At 56.2% G+C, this 18,866-nt stretch overlaps 2 protein-coding genes across 3 annotated transcripts; one reads left to right on the top strand and one right to left on the bottom strand.

Moving 5' to 3' along the window:
* The first annotated feature begins 11 nt into the window (after positions 1–11).
* TULP2 (TUB like protein 2) lies at positions 12–9,903 on the top strand. 2 transcript variants are annotated; one of them, XM_084906007.1, is made up of 13 exons: positions 12–479; positions 1,056–1,088; positions 1,523–1,574; positions 2,846–3,011; positions 3,553–3,690; positions 3,990–4,109; positions 5,269–5,372; positions 6,513–6,827; positions 7,822–7,934; positions 8,444–8,558; positions 8,646–8,744; positions 9,231–9,402; positions 9,670–9,903. In XM_084906007.1, the coding sequence occupies exons 2-13, from the start codon at positions 1,057–1,059 to the stop codon at positions 9,801–9,803; spliced, it is 1,560 nt and encodes a 519-aa protein (XP_084762133.1). In that variant the 5' UTR covers positions 12–479; position 1,056; the 3' UTR covers positions 9,804–9,903. The 2 variants fall into 2 exon arrangements, with proteins under 2 accessions (XP_084762133.1, XP_084762132.1); XM_084906006.1 differs by lacking the exon at positions 12–479 and having other exon boundaries at positions 1,005–1,574.
* A 1,352-nt stretch (positions 9,904–11,255) lies between these two features.
* PPP1R15A (protein phosphatase 1 regulatory subunit 15A) lies at positions 11,256–15,215 on the bottom strand. Its single transcript, XM_084905959.1, has 3 exons — positions 14,860–15,215; positions 12,140–14,035; positions 11,256–11,662 (listed from the first exon to the last, which is right to left on the bottom strand). Exons 2-3 carry the CDS (start codon positions 14,024–14,026, stop codon positions 11,336–11,338), a joined length of 2,214 nt encoding a protein of 737 aa, XP_084762085.1. The 5' UTR covers positions 14,027–14,035; positions 14,860–15,215; the 3' UTR covers positions 11,256–11,335.
* Between the last annotated feature and the right edge of the window lie 3,651 nt (positions 15,216–18,866).

The raw sequence follows: 18,866 nt of genomic DNA, 5'->3' as shown, positions 1-18,866 counted from the left end.
GCGTACGTAGACTTTCACAGCGAACTACAACCCCCTGCAGGCCCCGGGGTGCAATGACGCAACTTCCGCACCATCTTGGTCCCTTTGCCTCATGGGAGTTGTAGTTTTCCCATGTGTGTTTTTTCTCCCTAAGAATTGGCGGCAAGTTACCGGTCCATAGCAATGGTCCGGGTCGCCTGATAAGTTCCTTGTATAAGTGAGAGGGATGGAGCGAGCCTGCGCGGCGACCTCTCCGCGGTCTCTTTAAGGAACACTCGCACCCCCTTCCAATTTAGAACCCCCTGAGCAGGGTAGCCTGGCTGCGGCCGAAGCCGGGGGTCATTGCTTTGTTGGAAGCTGAGCGCGAGGGAATCGGAGGGAGGGGATTCCGGGAGATCCGAGAAGGGGATCGCTCCTCGCTCGGAGCCCTCTTTATTCCCCTGCTTTATTTTCGCGGAGACCCAGAGAGTAGGTCCCCAGCTCCCCCCCAAATTAGTCATGTATGTTTACAGAAATTGGCCAGAGAGGCAGAGCACGGGGCGGGCGGGGAGGGTTGGGGGAGGGATAGATGGGGATACATGGGTGCTGGTGGTCTGGTGTTTGGGGCCCAGATTTCTGAATTCCCAGGCCTGGGTGTAGGAGAGAGGTATTTGGGGGAGAGAGAATTGGACTCCTGGGCCAAAAACTATTTCCCTGAACAGTAACAGGTGCTGGCATCCAGGCTTCCTGATTCCTGGATAAAATGTAGAGCTTAAGATCAGATGTTGGGCCGGGACCGGTTTGGCTCAGTGGATAGAGCATCGGCTTGGGGACTGAGGGGTCCCAGGTTCGATTCCGGTCAAGGGCATGTACCTTGGTTGCAGGCATATCCCCAGTAGGGGGTGTGCAAGAGGCAACTGATCGATGACTCTCTCTCATCGATGTTTCTAACTCTATCTCTCTCCCTTCCTCTCTGTACAAAATCAATAAAATATATTAAAAAAAAAAAAAAAAGATCAGATGTTGGGGGGGGGGGGGGGACAGAGCCCATTGGGATGTGGGGCCTGAGTCCTGACTTCTCCTCCTTGTTTCTCCAGAATGTCTCAGGAGAATGACCCGTGGAAAAAAGAGTGAGTAAGGCAGCAGGATGGGCAGGAGTGGACAAAGGGGTGCCCGGGGAACCGAGAGTTTGATTTATGCCCCCACACTTTCAGCTCTGGCCTCATCCCCGCCTTCGCAGGCTCAGCACCATCAGCCTTGCTGGGAGGGGCTGGGAGCCTGGACTTCTGAGTCCTGCCTAAAGGGAGCATCCTAGGATGAAGACCAATGGGTCAAGAGGGGTCGGGCTTGGACTCCTGGGTTCTGAGACCCGAGGGCCCTGGGGTCTCGGACTCCTGGATTCTAGCCGACCGGTGCTGGGAAGAGCTTTAGAACTGAGGGACAGGCTCAGAGTCTATCTCCTCTGTGACCTCACAAGTGCTCAGAATCCTGACTTGGGCTGCCCTCTGGGGCAACCAGGCTGCCTTGCTTGCTTACTCTTGCCTCAAGCCTGCCTCTGTCTCAGGGTCCTGTGGGACGAGCTCGCTGCCATAAGGCTGCAGAAGCTGGAACAGCAGGTACTGTGCTGAGAACCCTCACACACACACACACACCCCGGGGCCCCTCACAGCTCCCCGGGAGCCCATCCCCAGGGACTGCCCTGGGCGGGGCGGGCCCTCCGGAGCTTCAGGTTCTGCGATTGGGAGATGAGACAATAGGAATTCAGGGTCCTAGAGAAGCAGACCTTGGGGACGAGACCCCAAAACTTCTAAGGATCAAGGGCTCTGGGGGCAGGAGGCCCAGGTCCTGGGGGCGGAGGGGACCAGATGCTGAGGAAGGAGGAAAGGAGGGACTGAGGGCTTGGATTCCAAAAATCCTCCCACGGATGCAGGCCGCTCCCCCCCTCCCCACCTCAGGGCTCCCCTTCCCCAGGGTTCCCCTCCCCCAGGGCTCCCCTTTCCCGGGGCTCCCCTCCCCCGGGGCTCCCCTCCCCCAGGGCTCCCCTCCCCCAGAGCTCCCCTCCCCCAGGGCTCCCCTCCCCCAGGGCTCCCCTTCCCCTGGGTTCCCCTCCCCGGGGGCTCTCCTTCCCCCGGGGCTCCCCTTCCCCAGGGCTCCCCTCCCCCAGGGCTCCCCTCCCCCGGGGGTCCCCTCCCCCAGGGCTCCCCTCCCCCGGGACTCCCCTCCCCCGGGGCTCCCCTCCCCCGGGGCTCCCCTCCCCCAGGGCTCCCCTCCCCCAGAGCTCCCCTCCCCCGGGGCTCCCCTCCCCCGGAGCTCCCCTCCCCCGGGGCTCCCCTCCCCCAGGGCTCCCCTCCCCCAGGGCTCCCCTCCCCCGGGGCTCCCCTCCCCCGGAGCTCCCCTCCCCCGGGGCTCCCCTCCCCCAGGGCTCCCCTCCCTCGGGGCCCCCCTCCCCAGGGGCTCCCCTTCCTCCGGGCTGCCCTCCCCCGGGGCTCCGGCTCCCCTCCCCCGGGGCCCTCCTCCCCCCAGGGCTCCCCTCCCCCAGGGCTCCCCTCCCCCGGGGCCCTCCTCCCCCGGGGCTCCCCTCCCCCGGGGCTCCCCTCCCCCAGGGCTCCCCTCCCCCAGGGCTCCTCTCCCCCGGGGCTCCCCTCCCCCAGGGCTCCCCTCCCCCGGGGCTCCCCTTCCTCCGGGCTGCCCTCCCCCGGGGCCCTCCTCCCCCCAGGGCTCCCCTCCCCCAGGGCTCCCCTCCCCCGGGGCCCTCCTCCCCCGGGGCTCCCCTCCCCCGGGGCTCCCCTCCCCCAGGGCTCCCCTCCCCCAGGGCTCCCCTCCCCCGGGGCTCCCCTTCCCCGGGGCTCCCCTTCCTCAGGCCCATTTTCACCCGAGTCTTCCGCAGGACTCCCGGCCCCCACACACCCCTTTCCCGCTCCCGCAGCGGCGGCTCTTTGAGAAGAAGCAACGGCGGAAACGCCAAGATTTCCTCATGGTTAAGGCCAATCCTGATGCCTCCCTGCGGTCCTGCCGGCCGCGCCTGAGGTCCGAGCGCCTCGCGGGGAACAGCGGTGAGGGGACCCCCCTCGGAGGCCAGGAGCACCCGAGCAGAGCCCGCAAAAGCCGAGTCACAGCAGCCTGGGGGGACCCCGGGGAGAGTGCGGGGGCGGGCCCCTTAAGGCCACGAGGGGCGGGGCTTGTTAGAGTCATGGGGCGGGGCCTGCGAGTCCGGGACCAACCAAAAGCGTGGGGCGGGGTCTGTGGAGGGCTGGGGCGGGGCCTGGCAGAGTTTGGGGGCGCGGCCTGGAAAAGCAGGACCAGAGCTGGAACTGGCAAAGCCAAGCGGGCACCTGGGTAACTTAGAAACCAGGTTCTACCGACCGAGAACCCGGCTGGGGTACCAGGTTTACGACAATTGAGGGATCGGGGAAAAAATCAAACAAACAACCAATTGAGGGGTCGGGCTGTCCCCGCCTGAGCCTTGGAGTGAAGGTTGCGTTCTGAATGGGCCTCGGCGGCGGTGTGGGGGGGCCATCCCGTCAGGGGCTGTGTCTGGGAGCCCAGCGAGGAGGCAGGTCTTCGCAGTTTAGAGGCCTCTGCCCTGTCTCCCAGGCCTCCGGAACCCTTTCCTCCGCGAGAACGTGCCGGAAGCACATCTGCACGCGGGTACCCACAGCGCCCAGGGCGTCATGAGCTGTGACGGCGATGGCCGCCCCGAGCCCAGCCCCTTGGCGTCCCCGACGGAAGCAGGTACTCGCAAGCCCTTGGGCCGCCTGTGTTCTAGAACTCCGCTCCCGCTAGAACCCAGGCGTCTGGAACCTCGGTCCTTGATCTGCAAATGAGCCTGGAGTGCCGACCCTTCCCCTCCTCACTCCCCCCACCCCCTTCCCAGGGTCTGCACACACACACACACACCCGCCCAGGGACCCTGGAACCCACACCAAGTCCGGGTCTCGAACCTTCTCCTTCAACACCCAGTCATCTGAGTCTCCAGCGCTCCCCTCCCCGAGGACCCGGTCTCCAGGTGCCTTCTCTCTCCTGCCTGACAGACGACTTGTACCCGGAGCTGGAGGAGGTCTTCGTGGAAGATGTGCCCGCCTTCCGCCCTCCCTTCAGAGAGCCCCCAAGGATAAGACGCATGGGGGGTTGGATACCCCAACGACGACATGGTAATTTGGGGGGCATCTTCAGGCCCTCTGCTCCCAGTGGCAAACCCCCCCTCCCCCCACGGTAACAGCCTTTTTGAGGTATGGTGCGCATGCCATACAATTCACTCATTTGACGTGTACAATTCCACGGTCTTTAGTATGTTTACAGAGATGCGCACCTGTCGCCACAATCAATTTCCCTGCTTTTTCACCACCCCCAGAGGAAAACTGTACCTCTTACCAGTCACCGCCCTCCCCCCCTCTCCCTGCCCTAGGCAACCACCAACCTGCTTTCTGGCTCCTCTGATTTGCCTATTCTCAATGTTTCAGATGAACAGAACATGATTTGTCATGACAGGCTTCTCATGTTTGCATGTTTTTAAGGTTCATCTATGTTGTGGTATTATCAGTACTTCATTCCCTTTTATTCTTTTTTACACAGAGGAAGGGAGATAGAGAGCTAGAAACACCAATGAGAGAGAATCATCAATCAGCTGCCTCTTGCACACCCTCTATTGGGGATGTGCCCGCAACCAAGTACATGCCCTTGACTGGAATCGAACCCGCGACCTTTCAGTCCGCAGACTGACGCTCTATCCTCTGAGCCAAATGGAGTTTGGCCTCCCTTTTATTTTACATATATATATATATATATATATATATATATATATATTCAGAGAAGAAAGGAGAGGGAGATAGAAACACCAATGAGAGAGAATCCTTGATTGGTTGCCTCCTGAACGCCCCCTACTGGAGGTGGAGCCGGTAACCTGGGCTTGTGCCCTTGACCAGAATTGAACTTGGGACCCTTCAGTCCACAGGCCGACGCTCTATCCGCTGAGCCAACCCAGCTAGAGCTTCCCTTTTGTTCTTTAATATTTCATTGCAATGACATTTTATTCTCATGACATGACTATTTCACGCTTCCAAAACAGGAATCATAATGATCACCCCAAAACTCCACTCTTCCTCCACCCCCATCCTAGATCCCTAGTCTCTCCTCTGCTCTCTCTGGCACAAAGGGAAGGGGGAGCTCAAATCCCACGCTGTCCTTAGGCCCAGGGCAGGCAGAGGCTCTGGGCCTGAGTAGACCCCCTGCATATGGGGGAGGTGAGCGCCCCAGGCTCCTGGGACCCACGTGTCCCCAGCTCAGTCTTCTTCCGGCTCTTCCATCCCTTAGGGTCCAGTGCAGAGGACGAGAACGAATCCCAGGATGGTGGAGATGAAGTCGAGTCTCCTGGAAGGGATGGTGATGGGGGAAGTGGAGACTCTGGCTCCAACAGGGTGAGAGGTGGCACAGCCCATCCAGATGGAGGCAGAGGAGGGTGGTGCTAAAATCCTGCAGCCAATCAGAGGCCCCCTTTCCTGGTGGGTAGAGCCTGTGCTGACTGAGCTCCCAGAGGCTCTGTGAGTGCCCCATTTACCATCTAGAGCAGTGGTCGGCGGACTGGGACTCGCGAGCCACACGCGGCTCTTTGGCCCCTTGAGTTCTTAGCAAAGGCCAGCTTAGGAGTACCCTAATTAAATTAATAACAATGTTCCTACCTATATAGATTAACTTTTTTAAAATTGGCTCTCCAAAGAAATTTCAATCGTTGATATTTGGCTCTGTTGACTAATGAGTTTGCCGACCACTGGTCGAGAGGATTTGAAGAGATGTGAGCACATCAAAACCCAAAGGCTGGGAACTTGGGGGGAGGGTGACCCAGCCATAGGGAAGGGCCAGTTGGTATTGATGAACGTGAGATGCATAGTTTCAGCTGGGCTCTGGCCAGTGTGTTGAGTGGTCAGAGCATCGTGGGTTGCAAGTTTGATCCCCTGTCCTGCCAGGATGCGTGCAGGAAGCAACAAGTAGATGTGTCTCTCTCCCATAGATGGTTCTTCTTCTCTCCCCTTCTCTCTCTCTCCCTTTTTTTTATAAAAAGATCAACGGGGGGAAAAACATATATTGAGAAATATATATATATATATATATATATATATATATATATATATATATATATCCTCCGCTGAGGAGTAAGAACAACAACAAAATAGTTTCAGTTGGATAGATCCGGGCCATATTAAGTTATCTAGATTGAATCTCAGCACTTGTTTTAGCTGAATGGGCCGTGCAAAGGAATTTGGAGTGAGCTGGGCGGCAGAGGGAAGGAGGGAAGCCAGTGGGGCTTGGCTGGGTGGAATCCTTGACCAATCAGCAAGTGGCCAACGAGTTTGACCAATAGGCAGGATACATGGTCGAGAGTGGGTGTAACCCTGAGCTGGGATGGGGCAAGGGGCGTGGCCTGGTCTGGCCAATCAGGGTTTTACTAACGGGAACAGGGGGCGTGGCCTGGCCTGGGCTGGCCTGTGTTTTACTAGCGGAGGCAGGGGGCGTGGCCTGGGCTGGGCTGCACCCCAACTTGAATTTGGCATGTGGGCCAGGGAGAAGACCTGGAAGAGAAGAAGGCGGAATCGGAGTCTGCAGTGAGGACTGTCCCAGGGATGGCTGACGAGATGTCCGCGGCCCTGGACAGCGAGGGCGGCGGGGGCTTCTGCAAGGCGGGGAGCTCGTCCCCCTCGTCTCTCCTCGTCCCAGGCCCTGGGCTCGGCGAGGACATGGAAGAATTTGTGCTGCGGCCGGCGCCGCGCGGCTGCAAGTTGCAGTGTTGCATCAGCCGCGACAAGCGCGGCGTAAACAAGGGCTTGTTCCCCTTCTACTACCTCTACTTGGAGTCGATCAATGGCCACATCCGGAAGGTGCTGTCTGGCTGCGGGGGCAAGCCCCCACCTCTCAGGGGCTTGACTTTCGCGAATCCAAGGCCTTGCCCATCACCTGTCAACTCCAGCTCCAAAGCTTCCCAGAACTGAGCTCCTTAGAGCCCAGCGGCCAAGGCCCTGCCCCATCCCACAGCCAAGGCCCGCCCACTGAGCAGATGGGCACGGCTTTCTCAAACTCAGGCCACGCCCTGTCGGGATCCAAACCCTCACCCTTACACACCTCCACAACCCATCTTTGTAGGTCCAAAAAGAGCCTTCTCTGCTATAAGGCCCCATCCAATCCTGGGATAAACCCTGCCCCCTCAGGAACCAAGCCCTGCCCTTGGTGGATTGCCTATCCAGAGTCAACCACGCCCCTCTCAGCCTAGCCATCCCCCCCACCCCCTTTTTAAAGTATATTTTATTGATTTTTTTACAGAGAGAAAGGGAGAGGGATAGAGAGTTAGAAACATGGATCAGCTGCCTCCTGCACACTCCCCACTGGGGATGTGCCTGCAACCAAGATACATGCCCTTGACCGGAATGGAACCTGGGACCCTTCACTCCACAGGCCGACACTCTATCCCCTGAGCCAAACCGGTCAGGGCCATTCCCCTCTCTTTGTGGCTGCCTCTTAAGGCACTCTCTCTCCCAGAAAGGGGCTTTTTCCGACTCAGAGCCAGATCCACTTTTCCAAGATGGAACACCTACTGAAGGCCTGTTGTAATGTTCAAAGGGAGGCTCTTTCCTGTTGTCCGGAGTCAGGCCTGCCTGGGCTCTGCCTGAAGGGGAGACACGTAGTTAGTTCTCCTTCAGGACCCAGCTGATGACTTCCTGCAGTGAGAACTACATCTCCCAGCAAGCCATGGGACGCTTATCGCCCCGTTACCCTTTCCTCTGTCCCCCCCACGGACATAACGTTTCCTTGTCTTTGGACCCCTAGCCCTATCCTGTACCCGAAATGGAATCTGATGGGCTGTTCTCACATCCACAGCACTTCCTTCTGGCTGGGCGCAAGAGAAAAATGAGCACAACCTCTAACTATCTCATTTCCCTGGACCCCACAGACCTGTCTCGGGAAGGGAGCAGCTTTGTGGGCAAAGTCAGGTAGGCACAGCCCTGGTGTGGGTGAGAAACAGATGGCAGGTGATAGGGCACCTGGGGGGGGGGGGGGGGGAAATGAAGGGGAGAACTGAACTACATTTCCCAACAGGCCATAGGGCGCAAGTCCTACCGGCTGTAGGATGGTTTCTCTCAGGGACTGGTGGGCTCTGACGTTCTTCAGGTTGTAACCCCAGGGTGGTTAGGAATAGAATGGAAGGTTTTGGAGCATAGGATGACATTTAAGACATTTGACCTCTTGAAAGGCAAGGGGCTGGGACTCCTACGTTCCTGAGTAGGAGTTCCCTCTAATAATAACCAACAGGTATTAGAGGGACAAGCGTTCCTAAAGATGAAAAATCATGAATCACAGGGCTGGGACTCACACACGGAAATGAGTCTTGGGTAGAGGATTGGGTGGGAAGAACAGATAAGATGGCGTGGGAAAGCAGTTAACGTACAGCACAACGGTAACGGTGGTTATTTTTATTCTGGCCACGGCCTTCTCGGAGTAGATCAAATGTCTTGGGCACCAAATTTACCATTTTCGACGGTGGCATGAATCCTGAAAAAAGGTATTTCATCCCGGACAATGATCGGATCAGGGAGGAGCTGGGCGTTGTGTGTTACGTAAGTATCCTGGGGACTAGAGACTGGGTGGCGCAGAATGGTGGGGAGGGAGACGGAGCCAGGCCAACTAGAGCCTCATACCCCTAGGAGACCAACGTCTTTGGATTCCAAGGGCCCCGGAGAATGTCTGTGATCATCCCAGGAATCGATGACCAGAACAACAGAATCAGATTCCAGCCACAAAGTGTGAGTTGGCTGAGGTTGAGAATCTCTGGGTGCATAGGGGGGAGAGGGCTAGGTTACGGGTCCTAAGTCCTAAGCGGGGAGGGGGAGGGGGACCATGGTTGCAGGTCACATGGGCAGCCCGGAGGATTTTATCAGATTTATGTGTCACAGGGAGGGGAGGCTAGGGACTCAAAATTGTGTGTCCGGAGAGAAAAAGAAAACCCGCCTGGACCGGTTTGGCTCAGGGGATAGAGCGTCGGCCTGCGGACTGAAAGGTCCCGGGTTCGATTCCGGGCAAGGGCATGTACCTTGGGTGCGGGCACATCCCCAGTGGGGGGTGTGCAGGAGGCAGCTGATCCATGATTCTCTCTCATTGATGTTTCTCTCTATCTCTCTCTCTTCCTCTCTGTGAAAAATCAATGAAATATATTTTAAAAAAAAAGAAAAAAGAAAAGAAAACCCTACTAGTTTGTGGTAGGTTCTCCACGCCCCTACTCTGCCCTCTAGGAACGGGACTGCATTATGAATCGGATCCAACGGGGGGCCAACGAGGGGCTGATCCTCCTGCAAAACAAAGTCCCATCGTGGAGCTACAACGCTGGCGCCTACGTGCTCAATTTTCACGGCCGAGTCACTCAGGCCTCCGTCAAGAACTTCCAGATTGTGTATCCCAATGACCGTGAGCTCCTAGGAACTGGGCTGGGGCCCGGGGGCGGAGGGAACGGGGACACCAACGGACAAGAACTCCTCCTCCCATCAACACTCAAGGTTTTCTCTCAGCGAGGCCTACTCCTCGCTGCTGCAAAGCCTCTTGGGAATTGTAGTTTATACGGCACTCCTAGGGCTTCCTGGCAAAGTAAGGGCGAGGCCGCACAGCCCTAGTCTTCTGAGCTCTTAGGGGTCTGGGCAGGGAAAGTGACTGGGTTTCTAACTTCCTCCTCCTCAGCCCACTACTTGGTGCTTCAGTTCGGCCGCGTGGCCCCAGACCTGTTCACCATGGACTTCTGCTTCCCGCTTTGCCCACTTCAAGCCTTTGCTATCTGCTTGTCCAGTTTCGATGGAAAACTGGCGTGTGAGTAACCCAATAAAATACAACCCTGTCCACAGCTCCGAGCCTGCACATTTGGAGAAGGGCTCCAGCATGCCTCTGCACCGCCTTACTTACACACTTATTAGACGTGTTCGGGGGAGTGGGCTGCTGAATGGCACCTGCTCTGGTGGCACTCAGTGCATCATGGGAGATGGGTATTTATATATATATAAATTTTTTACAGAGAGGGGAGAGGGATAGAGAGCTAAAACATCAGTGAGAAACATCCACCAGCTGCCTCCTGCACAACCTCCAATGGGGTTGTGCCCGCATCCAAGGTCCATGCCCTTGACCCGAACTGAACCTGGAACCTTTCAATCTGCAGACCAACGCTCTATCCATTGAGCCAAACCAGCTTCAGCGGGAGATGGCTCTTTTAAATAACAAAAAATCAAAGGGCTCATCCGCTAAGGAGAAAAGCACATGGAGGCACAAAGTCAGCTGGGTCAAGGCAAGGGAGCTCTAAAATGTTTTCATACTACACCTGAAGAAGCACAAGGAACTAGCTGATTCACCAGGGCTAGGAATGGGAACATGAGACAGTAGGCAGAGTTCATGCAAAGATCACAAGGTGGAAAGGGACTGGGTTGTGGGAAAATGAAGGCTGGTGTGGTAGGAGCCTGGGAACCAATGGAGGAGGGGGAAGGTGTGAGGCTGGACAGATCTTACCAGGTCAGGGAATGTTCTAGAAAAGCTGGAGACATGAACTTGGATGGGTAATTGAAGACGTGCATGGGTGAGGGAGAATAACCACAATACCTGCTAACACATTTAACTGACAAACATTATTTTATTATTTCTTTAAAATACCTTTGATTTCAGAAGAGGAACGGAGAGGGAGAGATACATCAATCATTGATAGGCTGCCTCCTACATGCCCTCCGCTGGGGATCAAGCCTGCAACCTGGGCATGTGCCCTGATGGGGAATCGAACAGTGACCTCCTGGTTTATAGGACGACACAACCACTGATCTGGCTGGCCACAAGCATTACTTTAAACATGAACTCCTTCGGGGCCTTTGTAATCCCATAAGGAATATGCAGTTGTTAGCCACGTTTTACAGAAAAGGAAACTGAGGCAATGACACAGGGCTTGTAAATGTTTAAATCCGGGCAGTGGAAAGACCGAGGAATTCACCATGTACAGACCAGTAGGTGGTTTGTATATTCCAGGGAGACTCAGAAAACTGGAGCTTAACCCTTGGTTAGAGCTCTGAGTCTAGCTCCCAGCCCCCTTTGGGGAGATAACTGTCCCAAGTCTAATAAAATTTAGGTGGAAGCCAAAGAAAAACTACAAGACCCATCAGCCTTTTGTTCAAAAGCAGCCTCAGGAGGAGAGGCAGATTTGAGGGATGATGGGACATGTAGTTTATCCTCTATTAAGGCACTGCCTCTTTCCTATCCCCCTCAACTACTTCCAGGACCAGGAGAGGAAGGTACTGTCAGTTCAGATACACAGACTTTATTTATTAAACCAACTGGTAAAAAAATAAATAGTGAATAACACAAACACCACAGGATCCTAGCCACGCCTCCCACTGAGGTCTAAGGCGGGGGACAGGGACACGTGAAGAGGCGTGGCCTGCACCGAGGAGGTGGGCGCGGGCGCCGGCTGGGTCGTGGCAGGTGTGGCAGCCAGAGGAGAGGGGGCGCTCCCGAGGCGCGCCCAGGCCCGGGCCCGGGCTTCCGGGGTGAGGCAGGGGCTCAGCTTCTCCTGAGCCTGGGCAACGCGGCGGGCAAAGCGGCTTCGATCCCGGGCAAACTGCTCCCAGGGGCCCCTTCGGGCAGCCTGGGCGGGTCCAGCCCAGACAACCAGGAAATGGACGGAGACCTTCTCAGAGAAGTGCACCTGGAGACATAGACACAGGATACACACGGTCACAGTGGGAGAGGGAAGAGAGAACCAGACAAAAATTACACAAAATGCTTACTATCTGACTCATCACCTGCCTGCCCCCACATTCTCCACTCACTGTCACTGAGGGCAGCAGTGTTCTCTGGGCTGGCAAGTCCCCCAGCTGCTGCCGGGCCCAGCCTCTTGCAGAGGATTGCATGACAATGAGCACAGCCCTCCCAGGGGGGTTCACATGCAACCCGCTGTAACACAGGGGACAGTCCCAGCTCCCTCCGCCCTCACACTCAGGCATCCCGTGCTCTCCCTCCCGGGCAGACCCCCGCCTTTCAGCCGTCTGGGGCTGGGCCCCTGCGCCTGTCTCTAAAGCCCCCCTTTCTCACTTTCCAGTGAGCCAAGCAGCCTTCTTCTATCCTGAGCCCTTTACTGTCCCCGGCTTAAAAAAAATAAGGGCACTGAGCCCTCAGCACCAACCTTTCTGGCCTGGGGAGTCTCGGGGTCCGGATGCTGGGTGGGGGCTCCTGCAGACCTGAGCCGCCTGCGCAGTCGGAGGGGCAGCCGAGGAAGCGGCCAGGGGGGCGGTGGCTTCCCTCCCGGGAGATAGATGGCCACTCGGAAGGGCTCAGCCTCCTCAGCGGCTTCCATTCCCTCTGTCTCCGTCCCAGGTGGGTATGTCCAGTCCCTGAGGAGGGCGCTCTGGGCCTGAAGGGAAGGACCTGGGCCCGAGCCAGCTGTTTCTGAATCATCTTCCTCATCCTCCTCCTCCTCCTCTGTGTCCTCTCCTGGTCGGTACACCCAGGCCCTCAACAAGGCACTTGCTGGGGGAGTGGATGGGGGACCCTCAGCTTCTCCCTCCTCCTCAGCTGCTCCTGAATCACTGTCTTCCTCTTCCTCCTCTGAGTCCTCTCCTGGTTGGTACACCCAGGCCCTCAACAAGGCACTTGCTGGGGGACCCTCAGCTTCTCCTTCCTCCTCAGCTGCTCCTGAATCACTGTCTTCCTCCTCCTCCTCTGAGTCCTCTCCTGGTTGGTACACCCAGGCCCTCAACAAGGCACTTGCTGAGGGAGTGGATGGGGGACCCTCAGCTTCTCCCTCCTCCTCAGCTGCTCCTGAATCACTGTCTTCATCTTCCTCCTCTGTGTCTTCCCCTGGTTGGTACACCCAGGCCCTCAAGAAGGTACTTGTGAGTGAGATGGAAGAGGGACCCTCAGCTTCTCCCTCTTCCTCTGCTTCTCCCCAATCACTGTCTTCCTCCTCTGTGTCCTCTCCTGGTTGGTACACCCAGGCCCTCAAGAAGGTACTTGTAGGGGGAATAGAAGAGGGACTCTCAGCTTCTCCCTCCTCCTCAGCTGCTTCTGAATCACTGTCTTCTTCCTCTTCCTCTGTGTCCTCTCCTGGCCAACACACCCAGGCCTCCGTGAAAGCACTCGTGGTGGGGTTGGCAGACAGGCCCTCGGTTTCCCCTGAAGCACTGTCCTCCTCCTCCTCCTCCTCTTTGGGTTGATGGTGGCAGGGCCTGAGCAGGGGCCTGGGGCTTAGAAGTGAGGAGTGCGGCTCTGGGTCAGCTTCTTCCTCAGATTCCTCTCCTGAAGGACACTCCCAGGCGCTGGGGCGGGGGTCTGCAGATGAGGAGCTCATGGAGGTCTTCCTGGTTTCTTTCTTCTCGGTCCTTCCTTCCTCCTCAGCTGCAGCCTCTTCCCCTGCAGCACACGCCCAAGCACGGGGCTTGGAACCTGGAGATGAGGTAGGTGTTCTGGGAACTTTATTTACAGCTTCTTCTTCTTCCTCCTCCATCCCTGGACAGCCCTCCCCGTGTGATGGAGGGGGAGAGAGCGTGATCACTTTATCCTCGGCCGTGACTCCTTCCTCAGTTTCCCCTTCCACACGAGGGTCCAGCAGGGTCCTCAGAAGGCTCAGGGACCTGGGAGCTGGCTGGCCACTTACAGAGTCACTTCCTTGCTCTTTAGGGATGCTGGTTGCTTCTTCCTCACCATATTCTTCTTCATCATCATCATCTGAAAGTTCCCAGGCTTCAAGAAGAGAACTGTTGGCCTTCAGGGCGGGGCAGGCCCCCCAGAATAACCTGGCGTCCTCCGCGGCTCTTCCACGGTCTCCGGGCTCCCACTGAGGGCGCCCACCCCACGGGGCATAGTGAGTGGCCAGAGCAGCCTTGGTCGCTTCCTCCAGGCAGGCTTCTCCCTGGTCTGCGCCGGTCACTGCTTCCTCCAGCCAGGGCTTCAGCGGTCCCGGGCCCCTCAGCCGGCTCCAGGCCCTGCTGAGGAGGCCCACCAGCGGGGACAGGAGGTCGAAGGGGTGGGCATCCCTCCAGGGGGGCGGCTGGGGCACCTGGCCGGGAGCCATCTGTCTGGGCTGGGGAGAAGGGAGTGAGAAGCCATTTAGGAGACAGCATGGGGGATGACCTTGAGTCACCAAGGAAACATTACTAACACAGATAGCAACGCGACAGTCCCTGCCAACATTCCTTTCCCGTGACCAGCCACTCCCATCTCTGTCCGTAGGTTCCTGCCTTTTTCCTTTCAGGAGTTGGGGTCCTCATTCACCCCCCCCACCCCCCCCACCCCTGCCATCTGTAATACTCTTAACCATATACACATTTAAAAATAATAAAAGGCCACTGGAGGCACAGAGGCACACACAGAGGGAAGATGGCCATGTGACAACGGGAGGCAGAGCTTATGGCGGTGACCCTAGAGGCCAAGGAATTCCAAGAATTGACAACAAACACCGGAAAATAAGAAGCAAGGAAAATTTCTGAATTAGGGCCTTCAGAGGGAGCGTGACGCTGCTGCCATCTTTACTGCAGACTTCTAGCCTCCAGAACGGTGAGAGAATAAATTTAAGAAAAAATAAAAATTTTTAAAAAATCCAGCCTCCTCAACCCCCTCGGTTCCTCTCTGGGGACCCGAGTCTGGCTCCCAGACCCTCCTCGGCCAGGCTCAGCACTCCGCGCTCCCAATCCCTCTGCTCCCGTCGGAGCCCTGGAGCCGTCCCCGCCCCGCCGGCCCCCAGACAGGAATTCCGGCTCCCAGGCCCCCTCCTCCGGCCCCAGGAGCCCCGGCCCCGGACATGCCTGTCTCTTTACCCAGAGGCCCAAGCTCCCTCCTCATTAGCGACCAAATGTCCCATCCCTCGCCCCGGCACCCCGAGCCCCTCGCGGCCCCGCCCGCACTCACCGGCGGCGGGCAGCGCGTCACCTCGGGGGCAGCAGCGCCGGCTGGGGCGGCCAGGAGCACTCGCGGATCCGGACGGTTCGGGAGGCCGGCGCTCTCATGTCGCCCTGCTGCGTCGGGGTCGGGGCTCACACCACCTCCGGTGGCTGCAAACGCGGCAGCGACGAACGGGCGCGGGGTCTGGAGGAGCGGCAGGGCCTGGAGGAGCGGCAGGGTCTGGAGGAGCGGCAGGGCCTGGAGGAGCGGCAGGGCCTGGAGGAGCGGCAGGGTCCGGAGGAGCGGCGGGGTCCGGCGGCGGCAACGGAAACAACAACTCAGCTGGGCAGGATCCAAATGGCGTGCCGTGCGCACCGCCCGCGGCGTTTTTATAGCCTTACGCGGCCGGACGTGCTGACGTTTGAGAAGGGGCGGAGCTTCGAAACGGAAAGCAGGAAGGGAAATAAGGTGGGAATTCTCGCGGAGATTCCAGGCTTCGTAACGTCACCGCGGCATTTTTAGGCGTGATCCCGCCCCGGAACAAGCCAGCTGTCAATCAAATGCGTCATAGGCTCTAGGCCCTAGGGCAAACACCTTCTTTCTTTCTTTCTTTCTTTCTTTCTTTCTTTCTTTCTTTCTTTCTTTCTTTCTTTCTTTCTTTCTTTCTTTCTTTCTTTCTTTCTTTCTTTCTTTCTTTCTTTCTTTCTTTCTTTCTTTCTTTCTTTCTTTCTTTCTTTCATTCCTCTTTCTCTCTTTCTTCTTTCTTAATATATTTTATTTTATTATTATTTTTTAATATATTTTATTGATTTTACACAGAGAGGAATTGAGAAGGATAGAGAGTTAGAAATGTCGATGAGAGAGAAACATCGACCAGCTGCCTCTTGCACACCCCCTACCGGGGATGTGCCCGCAACCAAGGTACATGCCCTTGACCGGAATCGAACCTGGGACCTTTCAGTCCGCAGACCGATGCTCTATCCACTGAGCCAAACCGGTTTCGGCTATATTTTATTTTTATTTTTAAATATATTTTATTGATTTTTCACAGAGAGGAAGAGAGAGGGATAGAGAGTTAGAAACACCGATGAGAGAGAGTCATCAATCAGCTGCCTCTTGCACACCCCCTACTGGGGATGTGCCCGCAACCGAGGTACATGCCCTCAACCAGAATCGAACCTGGGACCTTTCAGTCTGCAGACCGATGCTCTATCCACTGAGCCAAACCGGTTTCGGCTATATTTTATTTTTAAATATATTTTTTACAGAGAGGAAGAGAGAGGGATAGTCAGAAACATCCATTCCCTTCCTCTCTGTACAAAATCAATGAAATATATTATTAAAAAAACACAAACAAACAAATAAAAAAGAGTAAATGGGACAGGCAGAAATCCAATCAGTGCCATTTGTCAATCACACCCAAGGACAGATGAAATTAAGATAACAAACCTCCCCCTGGCAGGTTTGGCTCAAAGAATGGAGCCTCGGCCTGCAGACTGAAAGGTCCCGGTTCGATTCTGGCCAGGGGCACATGCCTGGGTGTGGGCCCGATCCCCTGTGGGGGCGTAAAGGAGGCAGCTGGTGGGTGATTCTCCCTCATCATTGATGTTTCTATCTCTCTCTCTCCCTCTCCCTTCCTCTCTAAAAATCAATAAAATATATTTTAAAATATAACAAATCTCATTTTGGTACATCAGCATAAAGCTGATGACTATTCTATTGAAATCCTCCCCTTAGTCCTCCTCTAAACACCCAGCCTTTAAAACTCCTCGGAACAGCTGAAGCCGGTTCTGCTCAGTGGATAGAGCGTCAGCTTGAGGACTGAAAGGTCCTGGGTTCGATTCTGGTCGAGGGCATGTACCTTATTTGTGGGCACATCCCCAGTAGGGGGCATGCAAGAGGCAGCTGATCGATGATTCTCTCTCATCAATGTTTCTAACTCTCTATCTCTCTCCCTTCCTCTCTGTACAAAATCAATAAAATATATATTTTTAAAAATAAAAAATTAATTAAAAACAAACAAACAAACAAAAACCTCCTTGGAACAAAGGTCCCGATTCTGCCAGAGCCAACACGTGGCTGAAAAGTCAGCGTGGAGAGCTGCATGTGATTCTGACCGACCCTGTTTTCCCCAGCTCAGCTTGTGCACCCGGCAGTCCGCTCCATCCGTGGTGTAAACATTTCACTGGCACATCTGTTCCAGTTAGAACGTTTAACCCCACCTGCAAACTGCGTTTCCTTCGCTCTATCTCTCACGACCCAAAGCAGAACTTACGTTAAAGGTCAGGCACCGTTTCCGGAGTTCAGGGGAATTGCCACTGGCAGCAGGCTGAGTGCCAGAGCATACATGTATCCTGTGCAGGCTTCCCCCGCCCCCCCCCCCCCCCCCCCCCGGTCTGAACAGCGGCAGGAGGTGTCTTCTGGTTAGGAGGAATACCCCAAATCTTTGTTAATGTAAAAACAAACAAACACTGAAACCTGTAAAGAATTGTTATGAGTTTATTTGAGCCAAACTGTCCACAGATGGTGGGAAGCAGAACCTTAACGAATTGAGAGAATGCTCCGGAGAAAGGTGGGTTACATTTGTATTTTTATAATCCATTTTGCAATTACAATCCATTTTATAATCCACTTTGCAATCCAAGGAGGGACAGAGGTGGGTTACATGAAATTCATAGTTGATAGATTAAGGAGGTGGGATAAAGCAAAGTGGGGGTGGGGGGTGCAGGAGAACCCCTGGGGTTGGATAAAAAGTAAAATGAGGGACACATGCTTAGGTGGGTGCAGGAACAATTAGCATGATAATGAAGGGATTTGTGGTATCTGTCCTGGTGTCCACAACATAAGGTTCTCCCCCCTCAGGCCTGCACCTCCTAAACGCTAAGGGACCCCGTGAGGCTTACAACCGGAGCAGCAGTGGGCAGTGGCGGCTCATCCCGGGCAAACCCGCTGACCCTGTCCCCCGAACCCCTTTCTCTGACTTGTTAGTGAGCCCGAGCAGCCCAGCCCAGCTCACTTCCCCAGCTGTGTTCCTCTGTCCCCAGCTTCAATAAACATCCTCTCAGCTCACCTGGATTCCTGGTGTGAACTTTTTCCTGCAGGAAGTCAAAAACCCACGCACGCACGACTGCCGGCCCTGGGCAGACCCTCTCAGAGCCAGGACCCCTTCCCGGGAGCACCCCTACCGGGCCCATCATTTTGCTCCTCAAAATATGCCCTGAACCATGTCTCCCTCCTGAGGGGCATGGTCCGTCTTAGCCTGGAGCAGAATCCTCATCTTTTTAAATATATATATATACATTTTTATTGATTTTTCACAGAGAGGGAGAGGGATACAGCGTTAGAAACATCAATGAGAGAAAAACATCAATCAGCTGCCTCTTGCACGCCCCCTACTGGGGACGTGCCCGCAACGCAACCAAGGTTCATGCCCTTGACCGGAATCAAATCTGGGACCACTCTATCAGAGCCAAACCGGTTTCGGACAGAATTCTCATATTGATCTGAGGTGGATATCTGGCCTGTCAACTTGACCCCGCTGTAGCCAGAATCCAGGACTTCAAGGCCACTCCCTCCTCCCAGGAGGACCTGGACCACCCACAGAGCCACACTGCCTGGCCCCGGCTCCACTCACAACACAGGAGTCCCGAGTCCTGGTGCACACCTTCCCAGACACCCAGGGCACTGACACACCAGCCCTTCCTCCCCAGAGCCAAGCCATCTCCATCCTGGGCACCAGCATCTCAGATCTCCTGACCCAACCAGCCCATGGGGAGCCGGGCACTGAGCTCAGCTCCTAGTCCCCAAACATGGAGGGCTACCAGCCTCAGCCCTTAGGGGATCCCGGCTCTCCAGGCTCCAGCTCAGCAGGAACCCAGGAGGGGGGGCGGGGGGGACCCAGCTCCTCCCCTCAGCTGTGGGGGCAGCTGAGCCAGGGGTCAGGCTGCGGTGGGGAGGCCAGGAGGGGCGGGGTCAGCGGCGACTGGGAGGGGAGACAGCAGCGTGGGCGGCTGGAGGGAGGGAGACACCAGCAG

This window comes from Pipistrellus hanaki, assembly GCF_964339955.1.
Source record: "Pipistrellus hanaki genome assembly, chromosome: 15".
In the NCBI taxonomy this organism is placed as follows: domain Eukaryota; kingdom Metazoa; phylum Chordata; class Mammalia; order Chiroptera; family Vespertilionidae; genus Pipistrellus; species Pipistrellus hanaki.
The sequence above is the reverse complement of the archived record's forward strand: the minus strand, read 5'-3'. Positions and strand labels throughout refer to the sequence as shown.